The sequence below is a fragment of the Brachyhypopomus gauderio genome, chromosome 21 (genome assembly GCF_052324685.1).
Source record: "Brachyhypopomus gauderio isolate BG-103 chromosome 21, BGAUD_0.2, whole genome shotgun sequence".
Lineage (NCBI taxonomy): Eukaryota > Metazoa > Chordata > Actinopteri > Gymnotiformes > Hypopomidae > Brachyhypopomus > Brachyhypopomus gauderio.
Genome location: NC_135231.1, coordinates 9,819,427 through 9,846,606, shown reverse-complemented (window position 1 = coordinate 9,846,606; position 27,180 = coordinate 9,819,427). Strand labels below are relative to the sequence as shown.

Below are 27,180 nucleotides of genomic sequence, written 5' to 3'. Positions count from 1 at the left end.
AGATTAAGTCTACCGTAACCAACAACACTATCCGTTGACATTTTCTTGAAGAAACGGCTATTGAAAACATTCTGAAAATCAGCTTTTCTTGTTAAAATTCCTAGTACTGTCTGAAAAAACATTTGACTTTTATTATGCCCAATAGGTACAAGGTATTGGGGACTATGAATTTTATGCATCATTACACGAAGGTTTGCAAATCTATATCTATTGGACATATCTATATCTATTGACTAATGAAGAACTATTTTAATTAGGTCTACAATTACCCAAATATTCTATTTTCTGATACTTGGCCTGAACAATATATAATGCAATGCTTCTGAAAAAATATGACGCATACATAAAATATTCTCAAAAACTTTAAGAACTTTCTTAAAACCTTACAAATGTCCATGAATTGTATAAAGCTTATTAACAGTCAATAAATGTACATAAATAAGATCAAACCAAGTATTGAAGACCATGGCAACAATGTTTTTATTTGCAAAGAAAAGACCAGATTCAAGAGGTATACAATTTCTATATATTAGTATCCGTCCTGTAGCAATGACTTTTTGCGACGTGTGACTGAACCTTAAATATAAATAGTGTAGTTTTCTACACTACAACGGTAGGCTTGGTAAATATGGCTCTTGGTCAAGACAACTGTCTTCCAACACCACACGACTGTGTGAGGTTTTCCAAAGTCTGTAGACAGCTGAGAAAATGAAGGGGCTCAGGATGTGGCGTGTGTTGGTAGTGTGTCAGGGTCCTTTGAGGAAGTGTGTGTGGCATCCTCCACTCCTGCCGTTTCGGGGACGTCCGACGCAGCCTGGAAAATACGAGGTTCCTTTTAATTGCTCAGGTCCTGGACCTTCAAGATTAAGAGACAGGGCCGTGGTTAGGATTAAGATTAACCTCAAGATTAAGAGACAAGGCCGTGGTTTCCAGAGCAGGAAAAAATAATTAGCAGTCAAATTTGAGACGTGTAGCACAATCCAACTACTATAAAGAATTTTGAGTTTCATGAGATTACTGTATTACTATGTATAGTAACATAAGGAGCTTCAAACGTTTATAACTGTTCGTTTTGCTTTTCTGTGTTAAGACTGTCAAAACATACACACAATTCAGACTTTCTTGTTTTAATTCCGCAGTGCTTCAGTCCAGAGCTGTAAGTTAAAGCATGCTGGCATTTCGTTTTTTACGAGGTACCACCCACGCTGAAAACCCTAGTCTCACCACACTTGGGAGGACACACTAACCACTCGGTCGTCTGCACGGCCGTGTGCAGCGGTTGGTTGGCAGCCTAATGGCAGTGCGGACACATGCGCTCCCGCACCGCCCGGGCTGCTTGGGGATGGGTATTTGTGCAGCACATCTCGATCCTTGACCATTTTGGCCCGCGAGAGAAAGCAGACGGGACAGGGGGGGAGGGGGGGGGATGTGTTTGAGGACCTGTGAGATCGGCGCCTACCTGGTCCGGTGCGGACGTCTCCTCCGTGTCCGAGAGCTCGGGGCCGTGAGTGGTGGCCCCCAGGTCCCCCTGCACCGCCCCAGTCAGGATGTCCATGGGGGCCTCGGCGATGGCGCGGATGGTCTGGTCCTCCAGGGCCAGGGCGGTGTCGAAGAGCAGGGGCGATGGCGGACACTGCATCCCCTCATCCCCCACCACGTCCAGATCCTGGACACGTCACATTAACTTTCAGCTGACGTCTTTCACAACACTGTAGCCAAGCCAAACGTGAGGAGTGTGACATTACAGATGCATTTGCTATACTGCAGTGGAAACAGCTGCTGGACAGCAAGAAGAGAAAACCTTGAGGCAAGCAACTGTACGGTTTAGTTTGTGCATGCCTAACCATTGTTCGTCCAACAGCCTGAGCGGTTCTGCTGAGTTCTGCCTTCACTCTCTGTAATGCTGAACCTAAGCCCACAACACACACAATCCTGCACCTTTTCTTTAGTTCAGATACGTTACCCTTAATTGTAAATTTACTCTACACATATCAAATCACCAGTGAATGATAAAGAGGTCCGTACGTCACTGAACTCCAGCGGGAGGCTCTCGGTGGGCTGGAGCTCCGCCGCGCTGAGGTACATGTCCATGGGGGCCGAGGTGAGCGGCTCGGGGGCCAAGGGCTCCTGCTCGGCCTGGTACAAGGATGGAGGCAGAGAGAGGTGCAGTGGGCAGCGTGGGTCCTCCGACAGACCCATGTGCACGGGCCGGTCACAGGGAACATCCTTCAGACCGGGACACATCTTGAACAGGACTTGGCTACTATCTTGGTAAATGTCTATGGTCATCATTAAAGAAATGCCGTGGTGTTGCAGGGATACAGGATAAACACGTTGTTGTGGTTATTTGATGAGTTGATGGGTTGTATCTTCAAAATGAATAGATTTTCCCATTCTGTACATTTGGGGAAAATCAACAGACCTTAAAGACTTTGATTTTGGCCGCTGTTTGAAACCAACAGCTACAGCAAGCTGCTGGCCTTGATTCAGGGCTCAAGGACTGAGGCAGAGGAAGGATGAGTGTGTGGAAGATTACGGACGTGGACACGGCTAAACGCACGAACACACCCGTGCTCACTCGTAAGGGCTGTACAGCCTTGACTCTGAAAAGGATACGAGTCACACAGTGCCGTGTCATTGGCAGGCACTGGTTTGAACATCGTGTGCCTTCAACAAAGGAAATACACCTCTGGCTTGACTTTACTGAAACAGCCTGTGGAATGAACACATTAAGAATGAATATGTTAAATAATAAAAGTGTTTGTGATGAACATGAGTCATTTTTTAAAATCATTTTATCAGAAATGTGCTGAGGGGGCATTAGAAAGATTAGTTTACCAAGATATCGACTGCAGTCTGAATCTGAAATAAAAAAATTGTCGCCAACACTCCCAACACCCTTCTAACAGTGTGTAGTTGGGTTTGAGAAATTCACAGTTTCTGCCAACTCCATTCTCTGCACCCTAATTCACACAGAGACTAATCCTATTTCTGAACTATTTCCGGAGGACGCGACCCTAAACTCTGCGTGAGAACACACAGTAGCAGCAGTGAAGACGGGCAGATGGCAAACGAGAAGCGATGAGGATGTAAAACGCCTCATTAAGACTTGCTCCACTGAGCATATCTGTACAGTGCTGTGCAAATGCAAATTAAGCCACAGCATTCACAACGCTCATTCTGCAGCACAGAAACTTCGGTTTTGCTTCCTTGATGCGTTTGGTCAGTTGTTCCTGAGTAAAAGCACCATCCAGCCCAGCAGCACGTTGGTCTCAGGGTAGAAAGTAGTTCTAGTTCAGGCAATATCATCGTAGTTATTGTCTACAAAAAATTATCGTAAAAGCCTTATCCGTATGACCTTTCTTTGCATCTATATAAGGTCAATAGTAAATGTGTTCAACACTGAGCCAGCAAGCACTAAAAATCTACATATTCATATTCTGCTTTGGACCTGACCAAGGAAAATAAAGGAGAAACATAACACACTCCTACATTCTTTGACATCAAGTCTACTGCAGCACTAAAACCCTCCTACAACAGTACCGATGATGGCTTCGTGCACATTCCACATACTGAACAAGGAACCAGAGGAGGCCGACGCCCACCTGGGAGGCTCCGCCCTCGGTCACCGCCTGCCTGCGCTCCCTGAGCTGCCTGTGGAGCAGGGCCTCGACGCCGTAGCGACGGCGGTAGCGACGCAGTGCCTTCAGCTTGCGAAGGTTCTCCCGCTCCTTCATGGACAAACCCTCCGGCCCCGTCAACAGGCTGCTGCCTGTACCACACACACACACACACACACACACACACACCCCAGGTTATCCCCCGGCGCCCACGCACAGATAGACTGGACTCAAACTCCACAGCTATTACAAATATCTTCCAATACATTCGTACATTCACGCATATTCGTATATTCGCATATCCACGACGCTGTATTACGTATCCTGAAGTAAAAGTTGAAATATCTTGGTGGCACACTGATAAATAACATTGCGAGGACGCATTTCTTCACAGGGGAGTGGACACGGAGGGTTCGGTAAGGGAGCTTCACCTATCGTGTCATGCTCAATCTTGCGGCTGTGCAAATAGCGTCGCTTTTTCTCCTTCAGCAGGTGCTGCAGACGTTTGAACTGGTCTATGTAGAGCGACTGGAGTCTGATGAGCTTCTCCCGAGTGATGAGGGCCACCTCCTCGGCCGTGTACACCCCGGCGTGCCTGCACAGCGCAGAAGAGAAGCCCGCGTGAGCACAGCCCATCGGGCCGGCGTGGACACCTCGTGAACGGCAAAGGCTCTCACTTGAGAGGGTCTTCGTGGTCGCTGTCTATGCTGTCTGCTTCGCTGTCAGGATCTCCTCTCCACATCTGATCCAGCACCACTGGGTCCTGCTCCTCTTCACTCCAACTGTCCTCGTCTAAACAACCAAAATACACAGATTCAAGAAGGGCATGAACAACAGGGAAAACGCCCCACCTTTCATCTTCAAGCTCTAGTTCCATTTTATCATCCACACTGCAGTCTTGGTGGTAAGCGAATGCCCAGCGGGGTCAGTGGCGAGTGAAGACGGCCGTGTGGTGCCTTGCCTAGCATGCGGCTCGCTTCGCTGCGGCCGTCCTGGCCGAGATCGCCGGCCTCTGACCTGCTGTAGCAGCTGAGCTGAGCCAGCAGGACCTCGGGAGAAGGTCCTGAGGAGGTCTTGCGAATCTGAGCCTGGAGTGCCAGTGCATTTCTGTGTGCATGCTCTGCACAGAAGGTCACACTAGCAGGGGAAACACAGCACTGCGTTAACTGAGTAATACATACAAGAAAGATTAAATGCAACAAAGGACACAAATATCACGAGGCATAAAATGACAAGCTAGCCTGAGGAAAGAAGTAAAGCTGGTTTACCCATCTTTTTTCTCAGGTTTTGGTGCTGCGTTTGGACACCGCTTTCCGTTCTTACTGGAGACATAGCTGCACTGTCTGTAAGGAGCGTTCTTGTCCTCCAAAATGTGTTTGATGCAGAACTCCCAGCCTTCCAGCCGAGACTGCGAACAGGGTCTCTGGGTGTAGGCACAGGCCTGGTGCTCCTGTGCACGTGCCGTCTGAGTCACCCTGCCCCTGCTGGAGGGCAACACGTGGATGCGAATCCTGTTCATCTCTGGTTCTGTGTAAAAAGAAAAGTAGCACACTTGTTAATGCACGAGATACACTTTTGCTGCCAACGCAGAGCAATGCAAAGAGGCATTGGACTGCCACATGTAATGCACTTTAACTAGATTCATGGGTTTAAATGATTCTCACTTTGGGGAGGTCACATCACGTGCGAGGCAGTGCCGATCTAACTTAGCATGTGTACTATGGAATATGAAGACATTTAATTCAACCATAAACCTAGCCCAAGCTCAATATACAACATAATACAGCTTACCTAGCTATATTGTTATAATTCTGAGTTTAGACACTCTAGCTGAGCGCTTTAATTCAAAACTATGTACCACATGACTACAGCGAAGCCTCTCTGCACAACGTCAGCTATACTCTGGGCGGCCATCTTGGAACCGCCATTACGGTTAGCGCGTTAGCTAGGGAGGCTAATTCCGCGCAAGAAAAAGCTCAATCTGCTCTATAAGATAGTACATTTAATGTACATAACGGAAATGTGTATGCTTGTTTTTTAAAATAATTAATTGAAACGCACTCTTACCAATTACTTAGGCTGCGCTCGCAGAACCTTGGACCCATTCACTACGGTAAAACCAACACAATACTTTCTTGCTAAGCAATGACTACACACAGTCTCCGTTACTGCCCTCTGACGTATACCAGAGGATGGGACCACGTCATTTCACCGAGCCACGTGATTGGGCGATACATATTCGTCACCAAGTAAGACATTTTACCATTGGCTGTTACGTTGGTCAATCTAAACTACAGAATGAGTTTGTTTATTTTTTATTAATTTATTACATTAAAATTAAAAGTCCTGATCAACAGGAAGGTGTATTTTGCATCAAGCATCACAGACACGTCACTAAAATGAAGAAACACACCAGCATTTACATAAAAATATTAAATTTAATACATACACATGTAAAATTAGTGTAGTTTAGTTCCTGAAAATTTTAATTTTTTAAATAAATTAAGTCTTTCCATAAAGTTGCCACGCCTTGTACATTCGTCTCAATTTCCTGAGATTTGGCTTTGGAAGATCCTGTAGGTAAATAGGATGCAATTTAATGTGAGTTACAGACATATACAATACACAATCCCAAAACGTTCTTAATAACTCTCCTAGATAAATAATTAGCTGCTGTAATGGCATATACATACAAATGAACTATCATGGCCTGGTGGTAGGGAACTGGACTTGTGACGGGAGGGTCGTGGGTTCAATTCCCAGACCTGAGGCCATGACTGAGGTGCCCTTGAGCAAGGCACCTAACCCCAACTGCTCCCCGAGCACCGGGCTAGGGCTGCCCACCGCTCTGGGCACGTGTGATCCACAGCCCCCTAGTAATCACTAGTGCGTGTGTGTGTGTGTGTGTGTGTGTGTGTGTGTTCTGACTGCACAGATGGGTTAAAAGCGGAGGACAAATTTCGATTGGGGTGTAAAAATCACAATTGACAAAATATGGCAAAATTTTACATTTAAATTTAGAACTTAGGTTATATATTTAATGTGGGGGATGAGAAACACCTGTTGGTCGTCCAAGTGGAGAAGATCGACTAAAGGGACAATGGAAGGTCTTCCGTGTGCACACTGGAAGGGCAGCTGGCAGGAGGAGAGGGAGGCCACCAGACTGCAACACTCCTCCTTACTCAACACGTGGTTGAACTTAATGGCTCCTGGCAGGACGGGAACAGGTAGATCACACAAAAACGTGCCCGTGTGTGTATTCCATTTATTGCATATAGCACTGCATGAACTGAAACGAAAAGTCTGAGGTGCATTCAAAGTACCGACCATGACAAGCTTGTGAAGCAAGGACATTATGGACTGTTAAAGGCAGAGAGCCTTTCACTCTTCCCGTCGAGTGCAAGAACTTAAAAAGGGGGAATCACAGAGAACATTCGCTTTCGTCACGAAAGGTGGCGTGACCAGGTGTCATCCAAAATCTCTAAAGCATCAACAAAAAAAAAAAAAAAAACCAGGGACATGCTGTGCAAGCCTCTGGCTTACCTCAATGTGCTCCCATAAGTATTCCTGAACAAGCAGAAGAAGAACCAATTACAGCGTTTTAATTAAGCTTGATTTAGAGACCTAAGTAAGAGTCTGAGGAGTGGAGGCCTGACCTTTGCAACAGACTTGATGACGGTGCGTCTGCCACGCCGCTGCTCCGTGTTCTCTTTCTCTATGAAACACGTGGGGAGTCGTTTGAGGAGCACGTGCGTCTCCTCTGTCTGAGGAAAGCTTATTTCTAGTCCAAGGTCTCTAAGGAAGGGCTTATACAACCTGCAGATCCATAACATATGAAGTATGTATGAGCAATTTCATCCTGGGCTCTTTAGAGGTAATGCGGGTGTTTTTCAGACACACAAAAAAAAAAAAACCATGCAGCTTGGATACATGAAGACGGAGGTGTAGAAAACACCGGAACTGACCTCAAGAGTCTCATCTCCTCTTCTGTCAAACTGATCTCCAGGGGAGGACTCACACTCGAGGAGGACAGCCTCTTCTTACCTGGTGTGTCCATGTCATCTTCATAGGACTCTGTGAAGACGAAAAGTACCAAGTGGACGTCCACGTTGTCTTAGGGGTAGCGTTGCACCCTGCAGACATCTAAATGGTAGGATGCTATTGCAGATCTGTGGTGACTGCATTTGGTTTTTGTGCTGGAGATTTGAGTTCTTGCTTTCTCTGGCTGTGTGAGCGTGAGGGTGAGCGGATTTGTTGGTTTGTGGCTTTACCTGTTACAAGGCCCTCCAGGCGAACCCTCTCGTGAGCCGCATGTTGATCAACCAGTACCAACAGGTTTCCTGAATTAGTAAATAAAGAAAAACAAAACATTACAAATGTTTATATGCAACTTGGCCAGCAAGGCAGAGATATGTTAAGTTGTGAGAGCTAATTATAAAGCAATTGTTAAAAAATACACTAAATGTCTAAGAATAACATTTTAAATATATTTTACCTTCAGTATGACTACTCCCAGTGGTATCGTGACCTGTTGTATTTATGAGACAGGCAAGAAATTTCTTGTCTACTTGATGAATAACCTGAAGTAACACGCAACAAGTTATACAGGGTACCAGTGATTTCTGTTGTAGGTGAGGGGAACATTCTGTCTGTGAAGCTATTAGCTGTCCCAGAGAGATAAATACGCAAGCACTTTGGTACACTTGCCTTCATCGAGTGGATCATATCCTTAGTGAATTGGTACGGGAAAAGAATGCTATGGATTTTCACAGCAAGGCCTTCTGCGTGACTAGTGGTCACATCCATCGCAACCTTTACAAACACAGGGCAATAAGACAGGCTTTTCTATGTATGCAATGAATGTTTTGACCAAAACAACCAAACAGTGCTAATTTGTGTGGCACTGGCTCTAAAACTTGGGACAGTTCGTGCTGATTGCTGTATTCTTTCCAACAGGAATACTGGTCAAGCTTGCTTACCTGAGGGGGTCGAACAAACACTGGATTGTCCCATTCAGAGAAGAGAGTCGACAATGAACCCTGGACCTCGTCTTAGACAGAACAAGAACAGGACAGTCAGTGGGAACATTCTTCAGATTGTTTTCATGCCCACTATAACTCAGAAGCTCTGACATATATTACCTCTGCAGTCTATGTCTGACCTAAGGGCTCTTTCCATTCTAGGCTTAGGAAGAAAAGGCAGTACAATGTCTGTATGAAAAGGGTAGCACCTGTACTCAAAACCTACAGGCAAAGAACAACCAAATTTGTAACACGTGACTCAGTCAACATGCATCTTAGTCATGGTGTCAAGGCGGATTATAGTAATTATACTACTATGCTGAGCAGTGTAAGAAAGATTTGGACCAAGAAGAGGATCAAGAGCAAAAGCAGAAAACAAAGTCCTCATGCTGTCACGGGGCACTCAAATATGAATTATTCTTAATATGTTTCCTACCTGTTTTAGAGACAACACTGACTGCCATGTTGGTGACATCTGTGGAACAGGGTACTAGAGTCTCCAGTAAAGGGGTGTCATATTTACTGAGTCCTGTCACTTGGTTGATGTAGACCATTTTCCCCAGTAAATCATCATAATGTGTCAGCCAGTCACCAGATGACTGGGTCGTCTCATCAGTCTTATGGCCCTGTACTTCATTTGGAGTCTTGTCCTCATGTCCTGTTGTGGAGGTCAAAAGGTCATGTGGTGATATGGGGTTAACTATCTGACCTAGCGGGACATCCGACCCAGGGGAAGTCATATTTTTGGAAGCAAGTGGAGCGTCTCTTGACAAGGTGGTGGGTGTTGATGTGTGCTGTCTGCAGGGAGAAGTGAGTGTGGGTTCCTCCGAGTGGTCACCTTCAAGCAGGTCAGCTTGTCCCGAGCTCTTGATTTGCTCAGGATAAGTCTCATTGCTTTCTGACAAACATCGAATACCTGTAAACCTCTGCTGAGAGTCTGGGTGCTGCATTGCAGAGTCAGGCAGTGTCGCGACAATATTCTCTTCATTTGTTGTGTCATTGAGTTCACTTTCATAAGGTTTGCTGCCTTTTATGTCGTCAGACTTCAAGTGAGAGAGCTTTGAGGCTAGTGATATTTTATTCCTAGCTGATGTAGAACATTTCATTTTGGTGTAAGCAGAACGTGGACGTAAAGTTTCCTTTAACAAAGAGCTGTCCACTTTAGAGTCCTCCGCTCGATTCTCCTCAGTGCTGAGTGAACCGCTTTCTGCATGCAGGGCAGTAACTGCGGAGCAGGCAGGAGACGTCCTAGGAACCGTTGAGACGTCAGTGGTTTGTGCGCTCATAGACTGGTGTTTTGTTTCAGTTCCCTTCCCAAGCATCCTCTTAAATTTATCAAGAGATCCAATTTCAAAAGACAGTGTTAATTTGCGGCACGATGGAACCCTCGCGATTTTTGTCTCACAGACTTCACCGTCATGGTCAACCTTGTGACTCTGACCACAGAATAATGACAGCTTTCTCTTTGGTGCACAACCAATGTGGGGTTTAGAGAATCTCCTTAAACTATCCCGTGCCTGGCTGTGACCAGCGATAGAAAGACTAGTGTTTTCACAATGTGTCATTTTATTATTGTTAACACTAAGTGGCAAATCATTAGCTTCCACATTAGGGCACTTTATTTTTAGACAATTTTCAAGCACGTTTTCCTCTTTGCCATCTTTAAACTGCAGAAACGAAGCGTCCTGCAAATGCATGTCAGCAACATCAGACTGAATTTCTCTTTCCGTGTCTGAATCTGAACTTGCGCTGGGCTCTGGATTTGAGGGCAGCAGTTGAAGAGTGTCCTCCACATTTTGGATCTCCCCATCTTGGACGTCTGTTTTGTCAGCTGCTCTTTCACACATTGTGCTGAAAGTTCCCGTGTCTTTAAAGTTACCTTCGTTGATTTTATGGCACGCATTCCTGCCTGGACTGCTTGCCACATCACTAAAACCACTCCCAAACCTGTGGATATCACTTATAGAAAATTCTGATACCAAGTTCTCTCTTGTGAGGAATGCTTTGACACCTTCCTCGATGCAGAAGAGGACACTATCCCAATCTTTAAATTCTATAAGACTCTTAGCTGGCTCCAAGCATATGTCATACTCAAAGTAGCAGCATTTGATGTTGATGACATAAACTCCATGTAAATCAACTCCACTTCTTTGCTTAGGGCTTGAAATAACAGCTAAGGCATTAGGACTGTTATTTTGTGCACATGAACTGCCCAATTTCCTGAGAAGGCAGTTCAGTAGTTTGTGAATGCGTGTTTTTAAGAGTAGTCTGCTATTTACAAATAGAAACTGTAAGCTGTTGCTGTAGTGACCCTCACGGCCAATGTACCCAGTCATTTGAAAATGCCCATAGGTATAGTTCACTTCACTAAGCTTTTGAGCTCTTCCCAAACCATGGATCTGGACAAACCTGTAGTAAGTATTCTGGGCCTTGGAAAGCTGCACCAGCATGGTGCCAGAGCAGTCTTTTTTCACAGTGAATGACACAGATGGATGCATTAAGGAAATGGCCTCCACCCTCTGCCGAATGCGCTCAATCTCCATCACAGAGTCCATCCTCTTCCTCCTGACAGGCATGTTGTAAAAGAAATTGCTAACGAGCACAGTGGTCCCGGCCGAGGGCCGAGTATCCTGTGCCTCAAAGACACCCGACACCTTACCTTCATTAAATGTTTTAACAAATGTTTTCACAGACATCTTAGTCCGGGAAGATATTTCCACCAGGGCTGCGAGAGAAGCAATGCTGGCGATTGCTTCCCCTCTAAAGCCATAAAAGCAAAGATTGCCCAAGTCTTCCAGTGAGCTGCATTTGCTTGTGCAGTACCGGGTCCCAACCCGCTCCATGTTCTCTCGGTCCATCCCTGAGCCGTTGTCTATCACCTGAATTTTGCAGGCGTCTATATCTATCTTCACAGCCACACATGTTGCCCCAGCGTCAATACTGTTCAGTACAAGCTCCTCCACACACTGCTGCAAGGAGAAAATGGCAATTCCAGAACGAAGTTGTGCTTGAACGTCCTTCGACAGGCTTCTGATCATGCTGAAACACAACAGACAGTGTTAGCTTCAATAGCACTGTGGTCATAATAAATGCAGCCATGTTGTGTGTTATTGTACTGCTTGGGAGGTATTAGCCAAAAACGCTTAGCTGTGAGACAGCTACATTTTAACCATAACTACACTTTTACCTTTACAGTCGGGGTTTTGCAGCACTAAACAATCAAGTTGGGGGGGGGGGGGGGGGTGAAGGTGTGTGGCGTAAACGTCTATCTAGGTGGTTAGTTAGCTGACCAGTTCATTCCTCATAAACACATATTAGCTAGCTAACGCTACCTAGCATAACTATGTAGCCAAGGACTAATATCATTATGTACAGCGCTGCCCTTTTGTTGCAGTCATGTTAAGCAGACTCAGTCATGGGTACTATACACTGCATCGAGGGCAAAAATAACGCAAAACTATTAGTTTCCACGCAGTGACGTTTCTTTAAAATAGTCACAATGGACCGTGATTGTTATGATTTAGAACGGAAGTCGCATAGCAACAACGCTAGCCGTCTATGACGCACGTCCTGTGACGCACCGAGATTTTAAAATATTGTCCTTCTTAGTAATGGCGGCTTCGCTCTCCTCTCGTTCGACGAGTAACAACAAATGGTGCTTCACCCGCGAGCAGATCGAGAACAGTCCGTCTCGCCGAGCGGGACTCGATCCCGACAAAGAGCTGTCGTACCGACAGCAGGCCGCTAACCTCCTGCAGGACATGGGACAGCGGCTCAATGTGTATCCTACCGCCGAGGCGTCGATAACGAGCTGGCTAGCCAGTTAGCCTGCGTGCTAACCAGCTAGCCAGTTAGCCTGCGTGCTAACCAGCTAGCTATGCTATGCGCCCGAAAGAGGTTCGAGCCGGTGCGGCGGTCCGCTTCGGACGTTGTAGCGGCCGGTCGTTGTGCGGCTTACGTGTCGCAAATAACATTTCCAGTCAACATTCAAACGTACATGTATTAAAATGAAAAAATGAGGCACCAGAGCCAGTTTCTCTGGCCGCCCGGCGGGTTTTTTTTTTCGGGCTAGCTCAGCGGGGAGTGCGGCTAAGGCTTGTGGGATGTGTAGGCCTCAAGCCAGCGGGGCCTCGCTCGAGTCCGAGGCCGTAGAACAATAGCGCGCGGCGGTCTCACGCGACGTCGTCGCCATGGCGTCGTCTCGCGCTGCGTTCAGGTCCACAATGTAATTTCGCCTCGTCCTTAATTCGCGTTTCGCTGACCTTCCGGTTCGCGTGTGCGCGGGGTCACAGTTCGTTTCTACGTCAACTGTCTTCTCGGGTAACGTACGTTAGCATGGAGCTAACGTGCTATAGCGCTAGGTTGCTGGTCAGCTAGATGTCTTCAGAGCTAGCTGGTATAGTTTTATATGTAGTTAGACCGCAAATCGCTTAAAAAACGTATAATCCGATTTGTTTTAACCAAAAGAGACGTTTGTTTCGGGTGTGCAGTTAGAAAACTTGCTGCCTTAGTTAGAAACGATGTTACTTTCGATTTTGGACAGCAACTCTGTTCATAGCAGAAACGTGTGTGTTTGCACTGACGTCTGTGACGTTCCTGGAAAGGTGTGATCCTTAACCACAGACGAACAGATCCCAGCTCACTATCAACACTGCCATTGTGTACATGCATCGTTTCTACATGATCCAGTCTTTCACACGCTTCCACCGCAATGTGAGTACCGCAGCCTTGTGCTTCACCTATAGTGGCCCTGTTGTCAGGTGTGAGGTTGGACATGAAGGGTGATGGTGTGTTCTGGTGCAGGTGATTGCCCCCGCCACACTCTTCTTAGCAGCAAAGGTGGAGGAGCAGCCTCGCAAGCTGGAGCATGTGATTAAGGTGACCCATGCATGTCTCAATCCTCAAGACCCTCCTCCAGACACTAGGAGTGAAGTAAGTGTCACCTGGATGCTTTTCTTTTGAAAAGAGGTGTGTGTGTGTGTATAATATAAAGAGAGATTGAAAATTAGTGCACATTTGTTCACATGTATTAAAGTACACTGTTATATATATATATATTTGTGTGTGTGTGTGTGTGTGTGTGTGTGTGTGTGATATGAGTTCTGCATCTTAAGTGACATGGGTTGTAATGGATGTGTCGTTTACTGTGATGCGATTTGTCGTTTTGGGCTGAATTTGGTCGACAGGGTTTGTTTTGAGTGTTTGCGGCTGAAGGTTTGGCTGAAGACCTTTTACAGTTGTTCTTTCTAGCCTAAATGCAGTCACCCGTAATAACCGTGTTTTAACTTCTAAATTCCACAGTTGTCCACACCCTTGCCTTTATTTCTAGTTACTTGGCTAATCATAATTGTAAACCACATTTTTCAAATTTGGTGTAAAACGACTCCTATTACACATCTTTGATCTATCTCAATTTGTATTTTCTTCCTTGAACAGAGTGTGGAAGTCCCATATTCCTCCCAGCAATTGGCTGTCGAATGCAACAGCAAAACTTTGACACTTCCCAGTTCCCGCTAAACCCCGTGCGCCCGCTTTCCTAGAGACACTGGCTGTGCACTAATTCTCTGCTTCGAGAGATTAATTCCTGGTTTTTCTTCCTCTCAGGGTGTTTGTGCCTGTTACCACAGCCTCACCGCTCTTATGTGTATTTCTGTGTTCCGTTTCTGCCTCTTTACTGTCGTGCGTGGACGTGATTGGATTGAAGTGTTTATCGTAAAGTTTTGAGTGGCTTGAAAACAGGGTAATTGTGGGTTGCGGTAAGGGAGTGTGAGAGAGAGAGTGATATGAGAGCGTGAGACCCTGTGAGTAACCTGCCTGTCCTCTCGATCTCAGACTTACCTGCAACAAGCCCAAGACCTGGTCATTCTTGAGAGCATTATACTCCAGACCCTTGGTAAGTTTGGAACGGTAAAGAAAAAGTGGGTCTATGAGTGAGCCCGTTAGAGAGAAGCACTGATTAACCACACTTGCTCCCGTCCACAGCAGAGGTCCAGGAGTCAGCAGCAGCGTTACAAAGCTCCTTATAAACAGCCATTGTTACGACTGCCTCACCTTTTTTCAGTTCTTCTTTGTTTCCATGTCAACCTGGCAATGCAGCCCTCTTTGTGTGCTTTCTCTTTATTTTTTGTTTTTTTATTTTTGTACCATTAGTGAATTTTTGAGCCATTCCGTTCTGTGCAGTCCCAGGTGCAGGCGGTCATACTCTGTGTTTACACACATCCAGGATGTCCCGGTGTCATTGGTTAGCTTCCATTTTTAGCTAATTGTACATTTGTCTATGTGAGTTGTTACATCTGGGATGGGCAGTAAGAGTGGCTCAAAAATATTGTGTAAATTTGCGAAACAGAGTTTTCTGTCCTGAACTCACTCATGTTTGTCCTGTCTAGGGTCAGTGAAGAGTCAGAGCACTTCATTACAATCAATAAAAAACAAAACACAGAAAAAAAAAGTGCACGTGTCCGAGCCGGGCCCAATCGGGCCGCCCTAATGCGGAGAGCGCTAGTGCACGGTGACGTGCCGCGTTGTGTGCTCACCGACTCCATTAGCCAGTTCACACCCAGTGAGCTACACCGCATCACACCGACCTGTTTACTAGCTGTTTAGCGAGCTTGGAAATGTCGCAGCCGTATGCAGAACCCATTCTGACTGCTCGCTCTGTTTCTCCTCTATCCCCGTCACCCCAGCCTTTGAAATCACCATCGACCATCCTCACACCCATGTGGTCAAATGTACCCAGCTTGTGCGAGGTAAGTACCAGCGCTGTGGTTGCGTGATTCATCTTCGGTTCTTTAGTAGACTCCCGATAAATGCATGACGTCTTCATCGTTCGGTGCGGTTGAAGAGTATCGGCAGATGTATTTGTAAGAATATTTCATTTGGTGTGTTTTCGCGTGTTTTGTTGTTCCAGCGAGTAAGGACTTGGCACAGACATCATACTTCATGGCAACCAACAGGTGAGTTCATTCTTGTTCAAAACTTGGATAAACGACTATTTGACTAATATGATTACAGCTTCGGGGTTGCAGCTGTCTGCGCCGTGCCCTTGTCATAATCAGTTCTGATGATCCTCTCTCTCTTTCTCTTGCTTTTTCTCCATCTCTCCCTCTCTCTCTCTCTCTATCTCTCTCTCTATCTCTCTTCCTCCTCCTCTTTGTTTGTTTTACCACGGCTCAACTCATCAACGCAGTCTGCACCTGACCACGTTCTGCCTGCAGTACAGCCCGCCTGTGGTAGCCTGCGTGTGCATTCATCTGGCCTGCAAATGGTCCAACTGGGAGATCCCCGTCTCCACAGACAGCAAGCACTGGTGGGAGTACGTTGACCCCACCGTCACTCTCGAGCTGCTGGACGGTATGTTATGGCACCTGGGAAATGTATTCTATTTTGGCCACTCGTTACTGATGATCAGTATAAATGTACAACACTTCATTGTTGAGTGAGACCCGTTATATTCTTTTATCAGGCACCTTTTTTTTTGCACGGTTCTTTTGAGCTCAAAGCATGTTATACAAATATATTATATATCTTATACAAATATATTATATATATTATACAAATATATTTGATTTGATGTTGGAAATTGTTTTCCAGAGCTCACTCACGAGTTTCTACAGATCTTGGAAAAGACTCCCAGCCGCTTAAAACGAATTAGAAACTGGAAAGTAAGTTCTCATTTATTTCTCCCACAGACGCGTCTCGTTTGTCCCAGTGTCCCTAGTGTCTTTGTCCCTTACTTGTGTTTCTCTCCCCAGGACGAGTCATGCCATGTCGTTTGTCCTCTTTTCTTCACTCAGGCATCAAATCAGACAACAAAAAAGCCAAAGGTCCCAGAAGAGGGCGACAAGACGGAGGCCATGATGAACATGATCTCCATGGCCTCGTCGGGGAGCTCGCTGGCCGGCCTCATGAGCCTCTCCGCGCCTCCCTGCGGCTCCGGCTCCTCCTCCACCTCCTCCTCGGCCGGCACGGCCGTCGGAGCGGACGCCAAGGAGCGCGGCCCCACCGGGGGCCCCCAGTCCTGGCAGGCGGCCGCCAAGGAGCAGCCCAACCACGAGCCGCCCGCCCCCACCAGGGTGTCGCTGAGCGAGTACCGCGCCAAACACGCCGACGAGCTGGCCGCCCAGAAGAAGAAGCTGGAGAACATGGAGGCCTGCGTGAAGAGGGAGTACGCCACGGCCGCCCAGGCCCTCATGGGCCAGCAGCGCAAGGAGAAGCAACACCACCACCACCACCACCATCACCAGCAGCAGCAGCAGCAGCCTGCCGGGGCGCACCACACTGGGCCCTCCGAGCCGGGCAACCCGTCCAACATCTCGAAGAACCCCGCAGACGAGCGGCAGCAGGACCGCGGCTCCCTGAAGGTGCGCCTCCACCCCGGTGGAGGCCAGCCGGGCGGAGGGGGGGGGCGGCGGACGAGGGGCCGAGCAGGACATCAAAGTGCGGATACGAGTGCCGGAGAGGCGAGGGGCCTCGGGGGAGGAGGGGAAGAGCAGGGAGAAGCACAGGGAGCGCTCCAACCATCACCACAACTACCACCACCACCACCACCACCACTCTTCCTCCAGTAGCACCTCCTCCTCCTCCTCCTCAGCACACAAACACTCCAGCTCCGCGAGCGCCTCCGCCAGCGGCAAAAAGGCTTCGGCAGACTCCGCGAGACTGGGCTCGTCTTCGTCCTCCTCCTCCTCCTCGTCCAGAAAGAGACCTCACCCTTCGGAGCCGTCGGCGAGCTCCCACCCCGCCAAAGTCAGCAAATCGTCCAGAAACTCCTACCAGCTGCCTTCACTGCCCATTCCATCCACGCATGCCCTGGCCCACTCGGCGGACATGCCCCCCCCTCTGGGCCTCTCGCACCCCCAGAGCAGCTACCCGCACCCCAGGGCCGACAAGGCCGACACCAACGGCCACGGCACGGCCGTCGGTGGCCAGTCCAACGAGTACCAGGACACGTTTGACATGCTGAACTCGCTGCTCAGCGCCCAGGGCGTGCAGCCTGCTCAACCCCAGATGTTTGACTACCACTCCCAGTATGGGGAGTACAGATTCAGCGCGGGTGCCCGAGCAGGCAACGCCCAGCCCCCACCCCTGCCATCCGAACCGCCCCCACAGCTGCCACCACTGCCCAAATAAATCCCAGCGCTCTAGCGCCGGCCACGCCATTGGTCCTGGGCTTCCGAGGCTCCTCCCCACTCCCATGGATTGACAGCAAAGTAATGTACCACTAAATGTGTACCTTCCTGTTTTAGCTTGTTTTATCACCTAGCTTGCCCTCTCCATATACACCTGTATATGTGGCAATAATGGTTATAACTTAAAATAGAGCAAAATTTAGCAAAAAAAAAATGCAAAAGCAAAATGTTATTTATTAAAAAAAATGTACATACTATTTTTGATGTCAGTTTTATATATAAAGTATGTCTAAAAAAGAAAAAAAGGTGAATAATGGAGTTTATGTAACTGACTGATGGGGACCTTGTGTTTGACCATTGTCCTCTTTGAGTGTAACTGTTGAAAAGTCAAATGAAATGTGTTTGTTTTACATATGGATTTTTCAGACTTTCTGACATTAGTGTCTTTTTTTCTAAACTATGATATTTATTATAGCGTTTCAAAAGGTGATTAGAGGCAGTTGCTTCGGAAGTAACCTGGATTTATTTTTGTATTATTTTAGCCTGCTCCTCTATTTGCATCTAGCGGAAATTTAATAGAATTTAGAGAATGGAAATCTGAACTATGACCTCCAAATTTGCATCAAATGTGTCTTTTAAATTTGACTAGTCAATTATATACCCCAAACTTCCCCCTTGTTCTCTTTTGTATTACTTATGTAGATCGTTAAAATGGACATGCAGTATTTTATTTGTTTTTTTTTTCATCAAGACGAGAATGCTATATGTAGGGTAAGGTTTAACTGGTTTTAGAATCGTCCACCCTTGGTGGGAAGCAGTCATTGTTTTAAATGGTTGTAAGATCATGCTCCAAATGTAACTGAATTAAAGTACATGTGTACATTTCATTTTAATATGAGCCCAAACAGTATCTAAAGTTCTGTACTATTTTTGTGATGAACCTAAGCCATCACACATGGAAATTATAAGCATGAAACTGTGCACATCTGTTTTGTATATCTGCACCTTTTGCGTAATGTGTGAGAAGTGTTACAGGATTAACTTGTCCTGTGTTCAGGAACATCCTCAGACTTTAAAAGCAAGGATTGAATTAATTGCAAGAGGCAAGCCATTGTAAAGCATTTATGTACTACAAATTCCTAACCATACTCAAATAACCTGATTGATTTACGTCTGCCCGAGTTGAACCTGTGTACACAACGATGTAGATCATGATAAAGATGACCCTGCATAGCCGCCATATTTAATTTGAAAGTCGTATGTATTTTTACAGAAAATGCTAAATGTTTTTGTTTGATTTTTATATATAAAAAGGAGTCTGAGTAAATTCTGCCTTCACATTCCTCAGATGTGATGGGGCTCTTTTTTTATGACTTTGCATCACTGTTAAAGCTGTGTTACTGTCTGGGTTTTGTGTTGGACGCATTACAAAATATCAAAGCAAACAAATCCATTTAAGAAGGCATTAAACTAACACTCATTTGAACTCTCGCTGATGTGTTGATCAGCTGGAGAGTATTAGTAACACTCATTCCTAGACCTAGAATACAGGTGGTGTTTCACCATTACATGTTAGCAAATCCAAGACCATGCTCCTATCTCTCCTTATTAACTTCATAGATGGTGCTGGAGATGTGGGGATTACATGAGATGGGTTTTGTCATGTCTGATTAATGGTCAGAAAAGCTCAGTATTGTGTGAATGAGGGCAATATTTAGGTCTCAAGCGATTCATATCACTGTCTTGTCTGAAGAAAGGTTATTTTATCAAATGTACATAATGTTTTCTATGTTCAGTGGTACCACATGAACACTCAGGTTTTGGATTTAATTGAGAATTTCTTGGCAGAAGAATTTAAGGATTGCGTTTTTGTGAACTTTGTTCCTTTTATAAACGTGGTTGATATAATCTCATGTAAATAAATGTTTTATGAGAAACAATGTCCTTACTGTTGCTTATTTAACACGTTAAAGCACTAGTAACGGGCAGAGTGAGAATTTGGATTAAAAAGTGGCAAGTGCCTGAGTAATCCTGATTAATTTGCCATTCCTGGCATTTTTGTATTAGCCTTAAAGTGACTTTTTGTTTTATTAACAGATTAATCCTCATTACTGTCCAAATCAGGATTAACTATCAAGGACTCCTAACAATGTCTGACCCTATTGTACTGAATATCCCCAGGATAAATATTACTGAGTGAAAATCTAGTGAGTTAAAGCAGCAAACGAGGGCAATGTGATTTACATAATCTTCGTAGGAAGACCTGCACACTGATGTGAGACAGGTAGGAAGACCTGCACACTGATGTGAGACAGGTAGGAAGACCTCTGCACACTGATGTGAGACAGGTAGGAAGACATGCACACTGATGTAAGCAGATTTTCCGAAAGCTTACAAGAACTGCATATAAACTCACCATGTCATCCCAAGTATGGATGCATGCAAAGGTTCAATTTCAAATTAAGTCAAAGTTCATTCCGTGCTAATGTACTATACATTGTATGTAAACACTATTCAAACGAACACAGAGCTTAAATAAATGATCAACCTTTGGTGCTCTGCCAACACAAATGGTCACTTCAACAGATCTGAGCAGGCATCCTCATTCTCTTTTGTACTTTCCTGACAGTATAGCTCTCTTGATTCAGGCACACTAGCTGCTAGACTAATGTTGAACATGCACATATTTAGGCACACAGCATATAGTGCTGCTTGAATGTTTGGGAAGTCCTTGACCAGTTTAGATTTTTCCGTTGTTTTATCATAACCAGTTTTGTGTCTATGAAGTGTCATCAATTCCATTTATTTATTTTGAGGGAAATATGTGAGTTGTCAGCAGACTACATGAAACATGGAATCAGAGCGTGTGCACAAGTAAATGAGACACGGCTGCACTGGTAAAATCGATTAGGTAAAACACGTGAGTGCTCAAGTAATCAATTTTGCGGACCGATCAAATGAGACATCCTAGTGAAACAATCTGAGCCACACTGATTAAAAGGCAGAGGAAACCAACCAAACTGCTGTTGCACCAAAGCATCAAGCACACAGATTGGCAATGCTGAGATGAAACGAGATGTTCATGGCCTTCATAAAGATGATGGAGACAGCCCATCAGTCTGGTGAAAACAGCAAGACCATCTCCAAAAGATTCTAGTTTCATCCATCCACCATAAGACAAATCATTAACAAGTGGAGGGCACTCAGCATCACTGCAGCTCTGCCCAGATGTTGAGGGCCATCAAAGCACCAAGAGGCACTAGAAAAATAATAGAGGGGAAGGCTAACCCACACATCACCTCCAGAGAGTGGTAGACCTCTCTGGCAGCATCTACAATCTACAGACCTCTCTGTACAGCATCTGTGCGTCTACAATCAGTCAAAAAATCAGCAGACGTGGCCTTCGTGAGAGTTGCCAGAAGGAATCCTCTGCTCTCAAGAAAGAGCAAAGTTATCTGTTTAAGGTTTGACAGAGAGAACGTAGATGTGGCTGTGGCAAACTGGAAGTGCATCCTCTGGACAGATGAGCCCAATATTTGAAAAACCTCCTCTCAACAGTGAAGCATGGTGGTGGAGATGTGAAGGTCTGGGCCTGCTCTTCTGCCTCCAGACCTGGAAGACTCTATGTTTTATCCAGGGAACCATAAATTCTCATCAACCATCAATCTCCTGCCATTAGTCAGGGAGTTGAAGCTGAGACAAATGGATTATGCACAAGACGACAACCCAAAGCATTCCAGCAGAACTACCAAGGAATGGCTTAAGAGAAAAATTAGCATTCTGGATTGGCCCAGTCAAAATCTGAATTTCAATCCCATAGAAATGCTGTGGGGAGATCTTAAATGGGCGGTACATGCCAGTTACCCCTCCAACCTCTCTCATCTGGTGAAGTTCTGCAAGGTAGTCCCTTATTTGGAAGGTTTGCTTTATAAATTGAGATTTGAATGTTAATTTCATAAAATTTTTGCCTGTTTATTATCAATGACCTACTTGAAAACAAAAACACCAAACAGGCTACAAGCCAGCTAGCCAGATGCACTGATAGCACATTTGATATCATATGCATTCTATAAACTGCATGTAAGTTGTCTCAAACTATATGGCACCAATCTTACAGCACATTGAATTAGATCATGACTTGTTTAGTATTAAACATTTTATTACTGAATACATTTGGCTACTGTAAAGCAGAATCTGTCTGTGTGTCTGGGGGATTTTTTTTTATGTGTAAGGTCTTGCAATGTGGGGAGTGGCTTGTTATATTCAGGCTGTGATGTCAGAGCTGGGGTGAATTCTTATATAAAGAGAAATACTTCTGATATGTTGTAGGGGTTTGCTTACGTTATAAAGGCATAAAGTGTGAAGTGGCAAAAATGAAGATTCTTATACAAATTGTTGTATTGATCTCTTTTTCTGTAGCTCTGCCAAGTAAGTATACATTATATGTACATTTATACATTGTGTAAATTGTATTTTATATACATTACATATGCATTTTATGTCCATTATATTGCTTTATATTGTTCTGCAGAGGGGTTTGCCAAGAAATTGACATTTATAATTATTTATATTATTCTGATGCAGGATTGTAGTCTTTTAACTGTGATTTGATATTTGGCCATTTTCAGTATTTGGCTTTATGGTTTTGCTGAGTTGGCATAAGCAGGGAAGAGTTTGTGGTGTTTATATGGGGTTTGTGGTGTTTGGGTTTGAAATACAGCGCCTATGCTAAAGATGTATATATACAGGCGGCACTGCAATACTGACACCTCATGGCCATTAAAATAGTTGAAGCACTGTACTCAGGTCACTCTGGGCAATAGGTGAGAGTGGATCACTCTATGAAGTTCAGACTACAAAAATCTGATCCTGGATCAGTGCTTCAATACTATGTTAATTTCAGCATTAATTTAGACATTTGCTTCAGCTCTATGTTTAATCCATGCCATGTAAAGCTCCACTCAAAATGAAGGGATTTTAATAGTTTTTTCAAAATAAATTATAGACTGGTTACATCACATAATCTAACGTTAGGAGTTGTGGTTCATTTTAAGGGTAATGTTAAGATTACCTTGTGGTGATATTCACCAGTAACCTGGAGTTTGAGTTTCCCAGATTTCTCAGTGCTTTGTAGTACCATTGTTCCTATACCAATACTTACTGTTCTCAGGGTTTCATCTCATTTGTAAGCTGGATCCTTGCATATCCTTAACTCCATGATGCTGGCAAAGCAGTAGTCACATGCTCCTTCAAACGTCACATGTATAGGGTCGAGGAAGACTTTTTCGGGAAGAAGGTTTTCAGTGTCACATCATAAGCGGTCAGCAAGGCACGTGCCAGGAATAGCATCAATAAACATTCCACTGCAGCCAGTGGCTCACTGACCAGCTGGAACAGCTGATTACAGCCCAGCAACTGTTGGGTTTATGCCTTTAAAAGTTGTGTGTTGACATCTTCACAGAACAAGGGCTTAAACCGTTTCTGCTCTGTATTTCTTTTTGTATAAGTGCAAGTGTGGAGGAGGGGGGCCACACCCAGATTCATACGATACCACTTATGGAACACAACGTTATATCCAGTGTGGAAACAAGGAGACCCACTTTACAGGAACAGCTGGACGGGTACTGTCCCACGAGAGACTGAAAGGGCGGCTTGGTTCTATTTTTGTACATTCAGTAATGCTTCAACATCATTTGATGTTGGGGTTTTTTTTCCTCTATTAAGCAGTAGTTGTCATTCTTTGGGATGGCTTCTAAGTAGTACAGCAGAACGCAAACAGCATCTGTCCTCACAGGTGGCAAGGTGAAGTTTGACGTCAGCAGTGATGGACCAACCTTGGCTGGTGCAAGGATTACCTTCAGTATTGACATACTCTTCCCAGCTAACCAGGAAGTACTACCTGAAGGGCAGGTCATATGGGCAAAAAACTGTATTGTTAATGGTATGTCTAACAACACCATGTCACATAAACTTGTACAGTATCATGTAACAAAGTCTACTGGCTCTGTCTACCAGCTAGCACGCTGATTTTCATACCCTTCAAAGGGATAACTTCTATGGATTTGCTGTGATTTGCTGATTACACTTGGTGTCTGGGTAAATGTCCGATGATAAACCTGCAGGCATCAGTACTTGAGGAGCCATGACAGACCAACTGTGACCCTGAATATCAATACGCTTTAACTCCTTGTGTATTTAGTCTTGACGATTCACTTTTAACTTCTCCAGGTACCCAGTATCACATGGGTGAGCCAGTCTACCCTCAGTATAATTCTGTGGATAAACAGATTGGGGTTTTCCCAGATGGTTCTCCACTCTGCAAAAATGGGGGAAAGAAACCACCTTTTGTGTTTGTGTGGAAAACATGTGGTAGGTCCAGTAGCAGTTCTGATATCTTAAAGACATTTTAAAGGAACTATCAAATATAAAGGCAATATCAAACATAGATTTTCCATTTAATTTAAATGTACTCATTCAGCTAAGACTAAGTTGGTGTCCAAGGTTTGTTTATCTGGTTAATATAGCTAACATGTAATGGAAGCTTAAGACCAACCGTTAGCATTCATTAACATCAGAACCTCTGCGCTCATTGCTAGCATGCAAGTTCTTGATTCCACAGGAAAGTACTGGCAGGTGTCAGATGGGCCCTCCTCCACTCTGACCATCAACACTGAAGACATTCCTGTTGGCTTTTTCTTAATGGACGTGGTTATCTATCACTACAGAAGCAGGGACAAGTTCATTCCCATTGGATATGTTTCTACTCATTTCTGCATTACTGGTGAATATGAACCCACACTTACAAACAACACTGATGTTTCTTTTACATGATGTTTTATCACAGTAGGACAAACCTTTTTTTCTTTAAATTTTACAACATCCATTATCAGATAATCTAAAATACTTTGTTGCAATTCATTTGCCTGCACTTTTGGTTAAAACATGCATTTATTTAAAGATTTCATCTTTTATCATTGGCTTCCCCAGATCAGATTCCATTTGCTGTTACCCTCACACAGCTGAACGATAATAACGAGGGTGACCAGACGTTTGTCCGAAACCGGGCTGTGGCTTTTAATGTCACCCTGCACGACCCCAGTGGTTACCTGCGCAACTCTGACGTCACCTTTAACTGGGAGTTTGGCGACGGCAGCGGGACCGTCATCACGCGGGAGCTCACCACCACCCATACATACACGTCCGTGGGCTCGTTTGAGCCCCGGGTCATCGTGCAGGCGGCCATACCAGATCCAGCCTGTGGAGCTCCTTCAAACAGTCCCACCCCAGCCACGGGTGAACAAGCTGCATCCAAACAGCAGTTTAATGGCTCTCAGAAGACAGGATCATCTGCAGCTGGTGAGAACCTTACCTTAGCACAAACCAGCATTCACAGCCCTGATTCGACTGGTTTGCTAATGCTGTGTGTGCTGAGTGAGTAGAGAATGCCCTTGTATTGTTCCACAGGGCCAGTAGAAGAGCTTTCTGCAGCAATAGAGACTGTGGGAGCCCAAACTGATACCGTCACTGAGAAGCATCAGGCACCAAATACTGAGCAGGATTGTGTGATATATCGTTACGGGTCCTTTGCCACTGCAATTCAAGTTGTTGGTGAGTTAATTAGTTGATTAGCCTAAGCTTAGTGAGTTACTTAGCCTAACATTGCTTATGGTTCTAGTCAGAGGTGTCAATTCCAGGTTCAGAAAGTAAAAGTCCTTACCAGGATTTTGCTCAGGCTTCCTGGATTGTGTTGATTCCACTAATTTTACCTGGATTGCACTAATTAGAAAATCTAGCAAGCTTGAGCAAAATCCTGGTGAGAACTTTTACTTTCTGAACCTGGAATTGACACCTCTGGTTGTAGTCATTGTCCACAAAGTGTATATGCCGGTTGTTTAAGTTGTGACTGCTCTTCAAGTTGTATCTCTCTGATTCTTCCTTATTCTCGAACCTCGATAAACAACAAAAATTTTGGTGTGTTTTCAGAGGGCATCGAGAGTGTAGAGATCATCCACATGGCCAGTGCGTTATCGATGGCGGAGCTGGAGGTGAAGGCTGTGGACATCACTGTCTCCTGTCGGGGAAGGTGTGTAGCAATGAAGCTTTTTCTACAAACCCACAGCACACGGTGAAGAAGGCCCTGCTTCAGAAACCTTGTTTTCTGGCTCACTCCAGCTTGCCTACAGAGGTGTGCACCATGGTGTCGGATGCAGACTGCCTGTCCCCAGGCAAGACCATTTGCAGTGCCGTGACCCCTTCCCCAGACTGCTGGCTGGTTCTCAGACACCTTTTCAACGATTCTGGGGTCTTCTGCCTCAAAGTGTTAATGACTAATGATGTTAGCTTGGCTGTCTCCAGCGCCAGAGTGAACATAATTATTGGTGAGCTGCAGTAACAGACACTTCACTGTGAACAGAGAAAATATAACCTATTTCTATAATTTCAGTTATGATCACTTGGGATGAAAACAGAGAAAAGGACTATGAATTCACTATGGTAGGGAAAAATGAAATGAAATTTTCAATTAACCTGTGATTAACAGATTCCAGGTTCACCAGAACAGGTGCAGTTGCCATGACACTAAGCATCCTGATGGTGGCGTCAGTAGTATGGGCTGTAGCCATAGCTTACAAGTGAGTTAGTCTGGAGTGCTTTGATTTGCCCTCACACCTATCAAAATAAAAGTCTCTTTTACCTCTTCGGTCTTTGGATGATCGGATTGAATCTTGAATTGATAATGATTTGCAGATGAATTTGCCTTCACACCTATCAAAATAAAAGTCTATTTTCCCTCTTTTGATGATCGGTTTGATTTGCAGATGAATTTGCATGGTGCACATCCTACTTCCCAATCGTGTCTTTATTTCCATTATCTCTGTGTACATTTGAAGGTAAAATGTAAATGAGGATGTCCACTAAACTACCCACCTCCTCCCCTCAGGCACGTGTGGGGCCTCCGGCCCATCTCGAAGGGTTCTCCAGCAGGCCAGTCTGTGTTTGAAGGCTGGAGGTCAGGTCCTGCTCTCCTCTGGAGCCTGGTCAACATGCAGCCCCCAGCACACCACTGTACGCTTCTCCCACACAGACTGGTGTGATCAAGATATAGTGGCAAACTCTGTGCTTGTTTATAATGTGTAGCAAAGTTCATACAAGTCAAAATTCCTTTAGCATTTGGAATTTTATCTTTAATAGTTTTTTTTATTGCTTTTCATGCACTCATTTGATTGAAGATATCTTCTGCAACAGAGCTCAAATTTAAGTATTTGTATTCATGTACTTTTATATTTACAAAACAGGAGTACTACTGAAAAGTTATTGCACGGCTGATTGCAAGTACCCTTTCTTTGGAAACCATATCTGGATTTTTAACTACACTGAGGTCACTTCCTCCAAAGTCTTAATATGCTACAGTCC

At 45.0% G+C, this 27,180-nt stretch overlaps 4 protein-coding genes and 1 non-coding gene across 11 annotated transcripts; 2 read left to right on the top strand and 3 right to left on the bottom strand.

The window, feature by feature from the left end:
* Positions 1–456: 456 nt before the first annotated feature.
* On the bottom strand, positions 457–5,835 carry kansl2 (KAT8 regulatory NSL complex subunit 2). 4 transcript variants are annotated; one of them, XM_076984365.1, is made up of 10 exons: positions 5,688–5,835; positions 4,889–5,147; positions 4,582–4,757; positions 4,298–4,412; positions 4,052–4,215; positions 3,606–3,772; positions 2,617–2,713; positions 2,026–2,279; positions 1,460–1,666; positions 457–856 (listed from the first exon to the last, which is right to left on the bottom strand). In XM_076984365.1, the coding sequence occupies exons 2-10, from the start codon at positions 5,137–5,139 to the stop codon at positions 836–838; spliced, it is 1,452 nt and encodes a 483-aa protein (XP_076840480.1). In that variant the 5' UTR covers positions 5,140–5,147; positions 5,688–5,835; the 3' UTR covers positions 457–835. The 4 variants fall into 4 exon arrangements, with proteins under 4 accessions (XP_076840480.1, XP_076840477.1, XP_076840479.1 ...); XM_076984362.1 differs by having other exon boundaries at positions 457–814; XM_076984364.1 differs by lacking the exon at positions 5,688–5,835 and adding an exon at positions 5,285–5,499 and having other exon boundaries at positions 457–814.
* On the bottom strand, positions 2,362–2,496 carry LOC143485322 (small nucleolar RNA SNORA2/SNORA34 family). Its single transcript, XR_013122842.1, has one exon. It is a non-coding gene; the product is annotated as a small nucleolar RNA SNORA2/SNORA34 family (small nucleolar RNA).
* Positions 5,836–6,038: 203 nt separating the features above from the next.
* Positions 6,039–13,176, bottom strand: mlh3 (mutL homolog 3 (E. coli)). 4 transcript variants are annotated; one of them, XM_076984358.1, is made up of 13 exons: positions 12,639–13,176; positions 9,078–11,680; positions 8,762–8,863; positions 8,600–8,670; positions 8,328–8,432; positions 8,116–8,200; positions 7,892–7,960; positions 7,586–7,694; positions 7,277–7,436; positions 7,164–7,187; positions 6,948–7,026; positions 6,681–6,829; positions 6,039–6,194 (listed from the first exon to the last, which is right to left on the bottom strand). In XM_076984358.1, exons 2-13 carry the CDS (start codon positions 11,677–11,679, stop codon positions 6,123–6,125), a joined length of 3,627 nt encoding a protein of 1,208 aa, XP_076840473.1. In that variant the 5' UTR covers position 11,680; positions 12,639–13,176; the 3' UTR covers positions 6,039–6,122. The 4 variants fall into 4 exon arrangements, with proteins under 4 accessions (XP_076840473.1, XP_076840475.1, XP_076840472.1 ...); XM_076984360.1 differs by having other exon boundaries at positions 12,666–13,176; XM_076984357.1 differs by lacking the exon at positions 12,639–13,176 and adding an exon at positions 11,829–12,212.
* Positions 12,225–19,112, top strand: ccnt1 (cyclin T1). The gene is given in 10 exon segments (XM_076984361.1): positions 12,225–12,422; positions 13,273–13,354; positions 13,445–13,573; positions 14,474–14,534; positions 15,325–15,387; positions 15,549–15,594; positions 15,828–15,991; positions 16,232–16,302; positions 16,435–17,039; positions 17,041–19,112. Coding segments are annotated over 10 exon segments (2,121 nt in total). The 5' UTR covers positions 12,225–12,252; the 3' UTR covers positions 17,771–19,112.
* Positions 19,113–22,132: 3,020 nt separating this feature from the next.
* pmelb (premelanosome protein b) lies at positions 22,133–26,904 on the top strand. The gene is made up of 10 exons (XM_076984673.1): positions 22,133–22,197; positions 23,277–23,390; positions 23,564–23,710; positions 23,998–24,138; positions 24,389–24,550; positions 24,757–25,125; positions 25,234–25,377; positions 25,753–25,852; positions 25,942–26,147; positions 26,708–26,904. The coding sequence occupies exons 1-10, from the start codon at positions 22,143–22,145 to the stop codon at positions 26,902–26,904; spliced, it is 1,635 nt and encodes a 544-aa protein (XP_076840788.1). The 5' UTR covers positions 22,133–22,142.
* The last annotated feature ends 276 nt before the right edge of the window (positions 26,905–27,180 follow it).

Coding starts and splice junctions, on each gene's coding strand:
- kansl2 (XM_076984362.1), bottom strand. CDS start 5,139: ATGAACAGGATTCGCATCCACGTGTTGCCCTCCAGCAGGGGCAGGGTG. Junction 4,413..4,581: donor CGAAGCGAGCCGCATGCTAG/GCAAGGCACCAC, acceptor TTGGTTGTTTAG/ACGAGGACAGTTGGAGTGAA. Junction 4,216..4,297: donor GACCACGAAGACCCTCTCAA/GTGAGAGCCTTT, acceptor TGCGCTGTGCAG/GCACGCCGGGGTGTACACGG.
- mlh3 (XM_076984358.1), bottom strand. CDS start 11,679: ATGATCAGAAGCCTGTCGAAGGACGTTCAAGCACAACTTCGTTCTGGA. Junction 7,188..7,276: donor TCATCAAGTCTGTTGCAAAG/GTCAGGCCTCCA, acceptor CTGCTTGTTCAG/GAATACTTATGGGAGCACAT. Junction 7,027..7,163: donor ACTTATGGGAGCACATTGAG/GTAAGCCAGAGG, acceptor CCCCTTTTTAAG/TTCTTGCACTCGACGGGAAG.
- pmelb (XM_076984673.1), top strand. CDS start 22,143: ATGAAGATTCTTATACAAATTGTTGTATTGATCTCTTTTTCTGTAGCT. Junction 25,853..25,941: donor ACTGTCTCCTGTCGGGGAAG/GTGTGTAGCAAT, acceptor GGCTCACTCCAG/CTTGCCTACAGAGGTGTGCA. Junction 26,148..26,707: donor CAGAGTGAACATAATTATTG/GTGAGCTGCAGT, acceptor TCCTCCCCTCAG/GCACGTGTGGGGCCTCCGGC.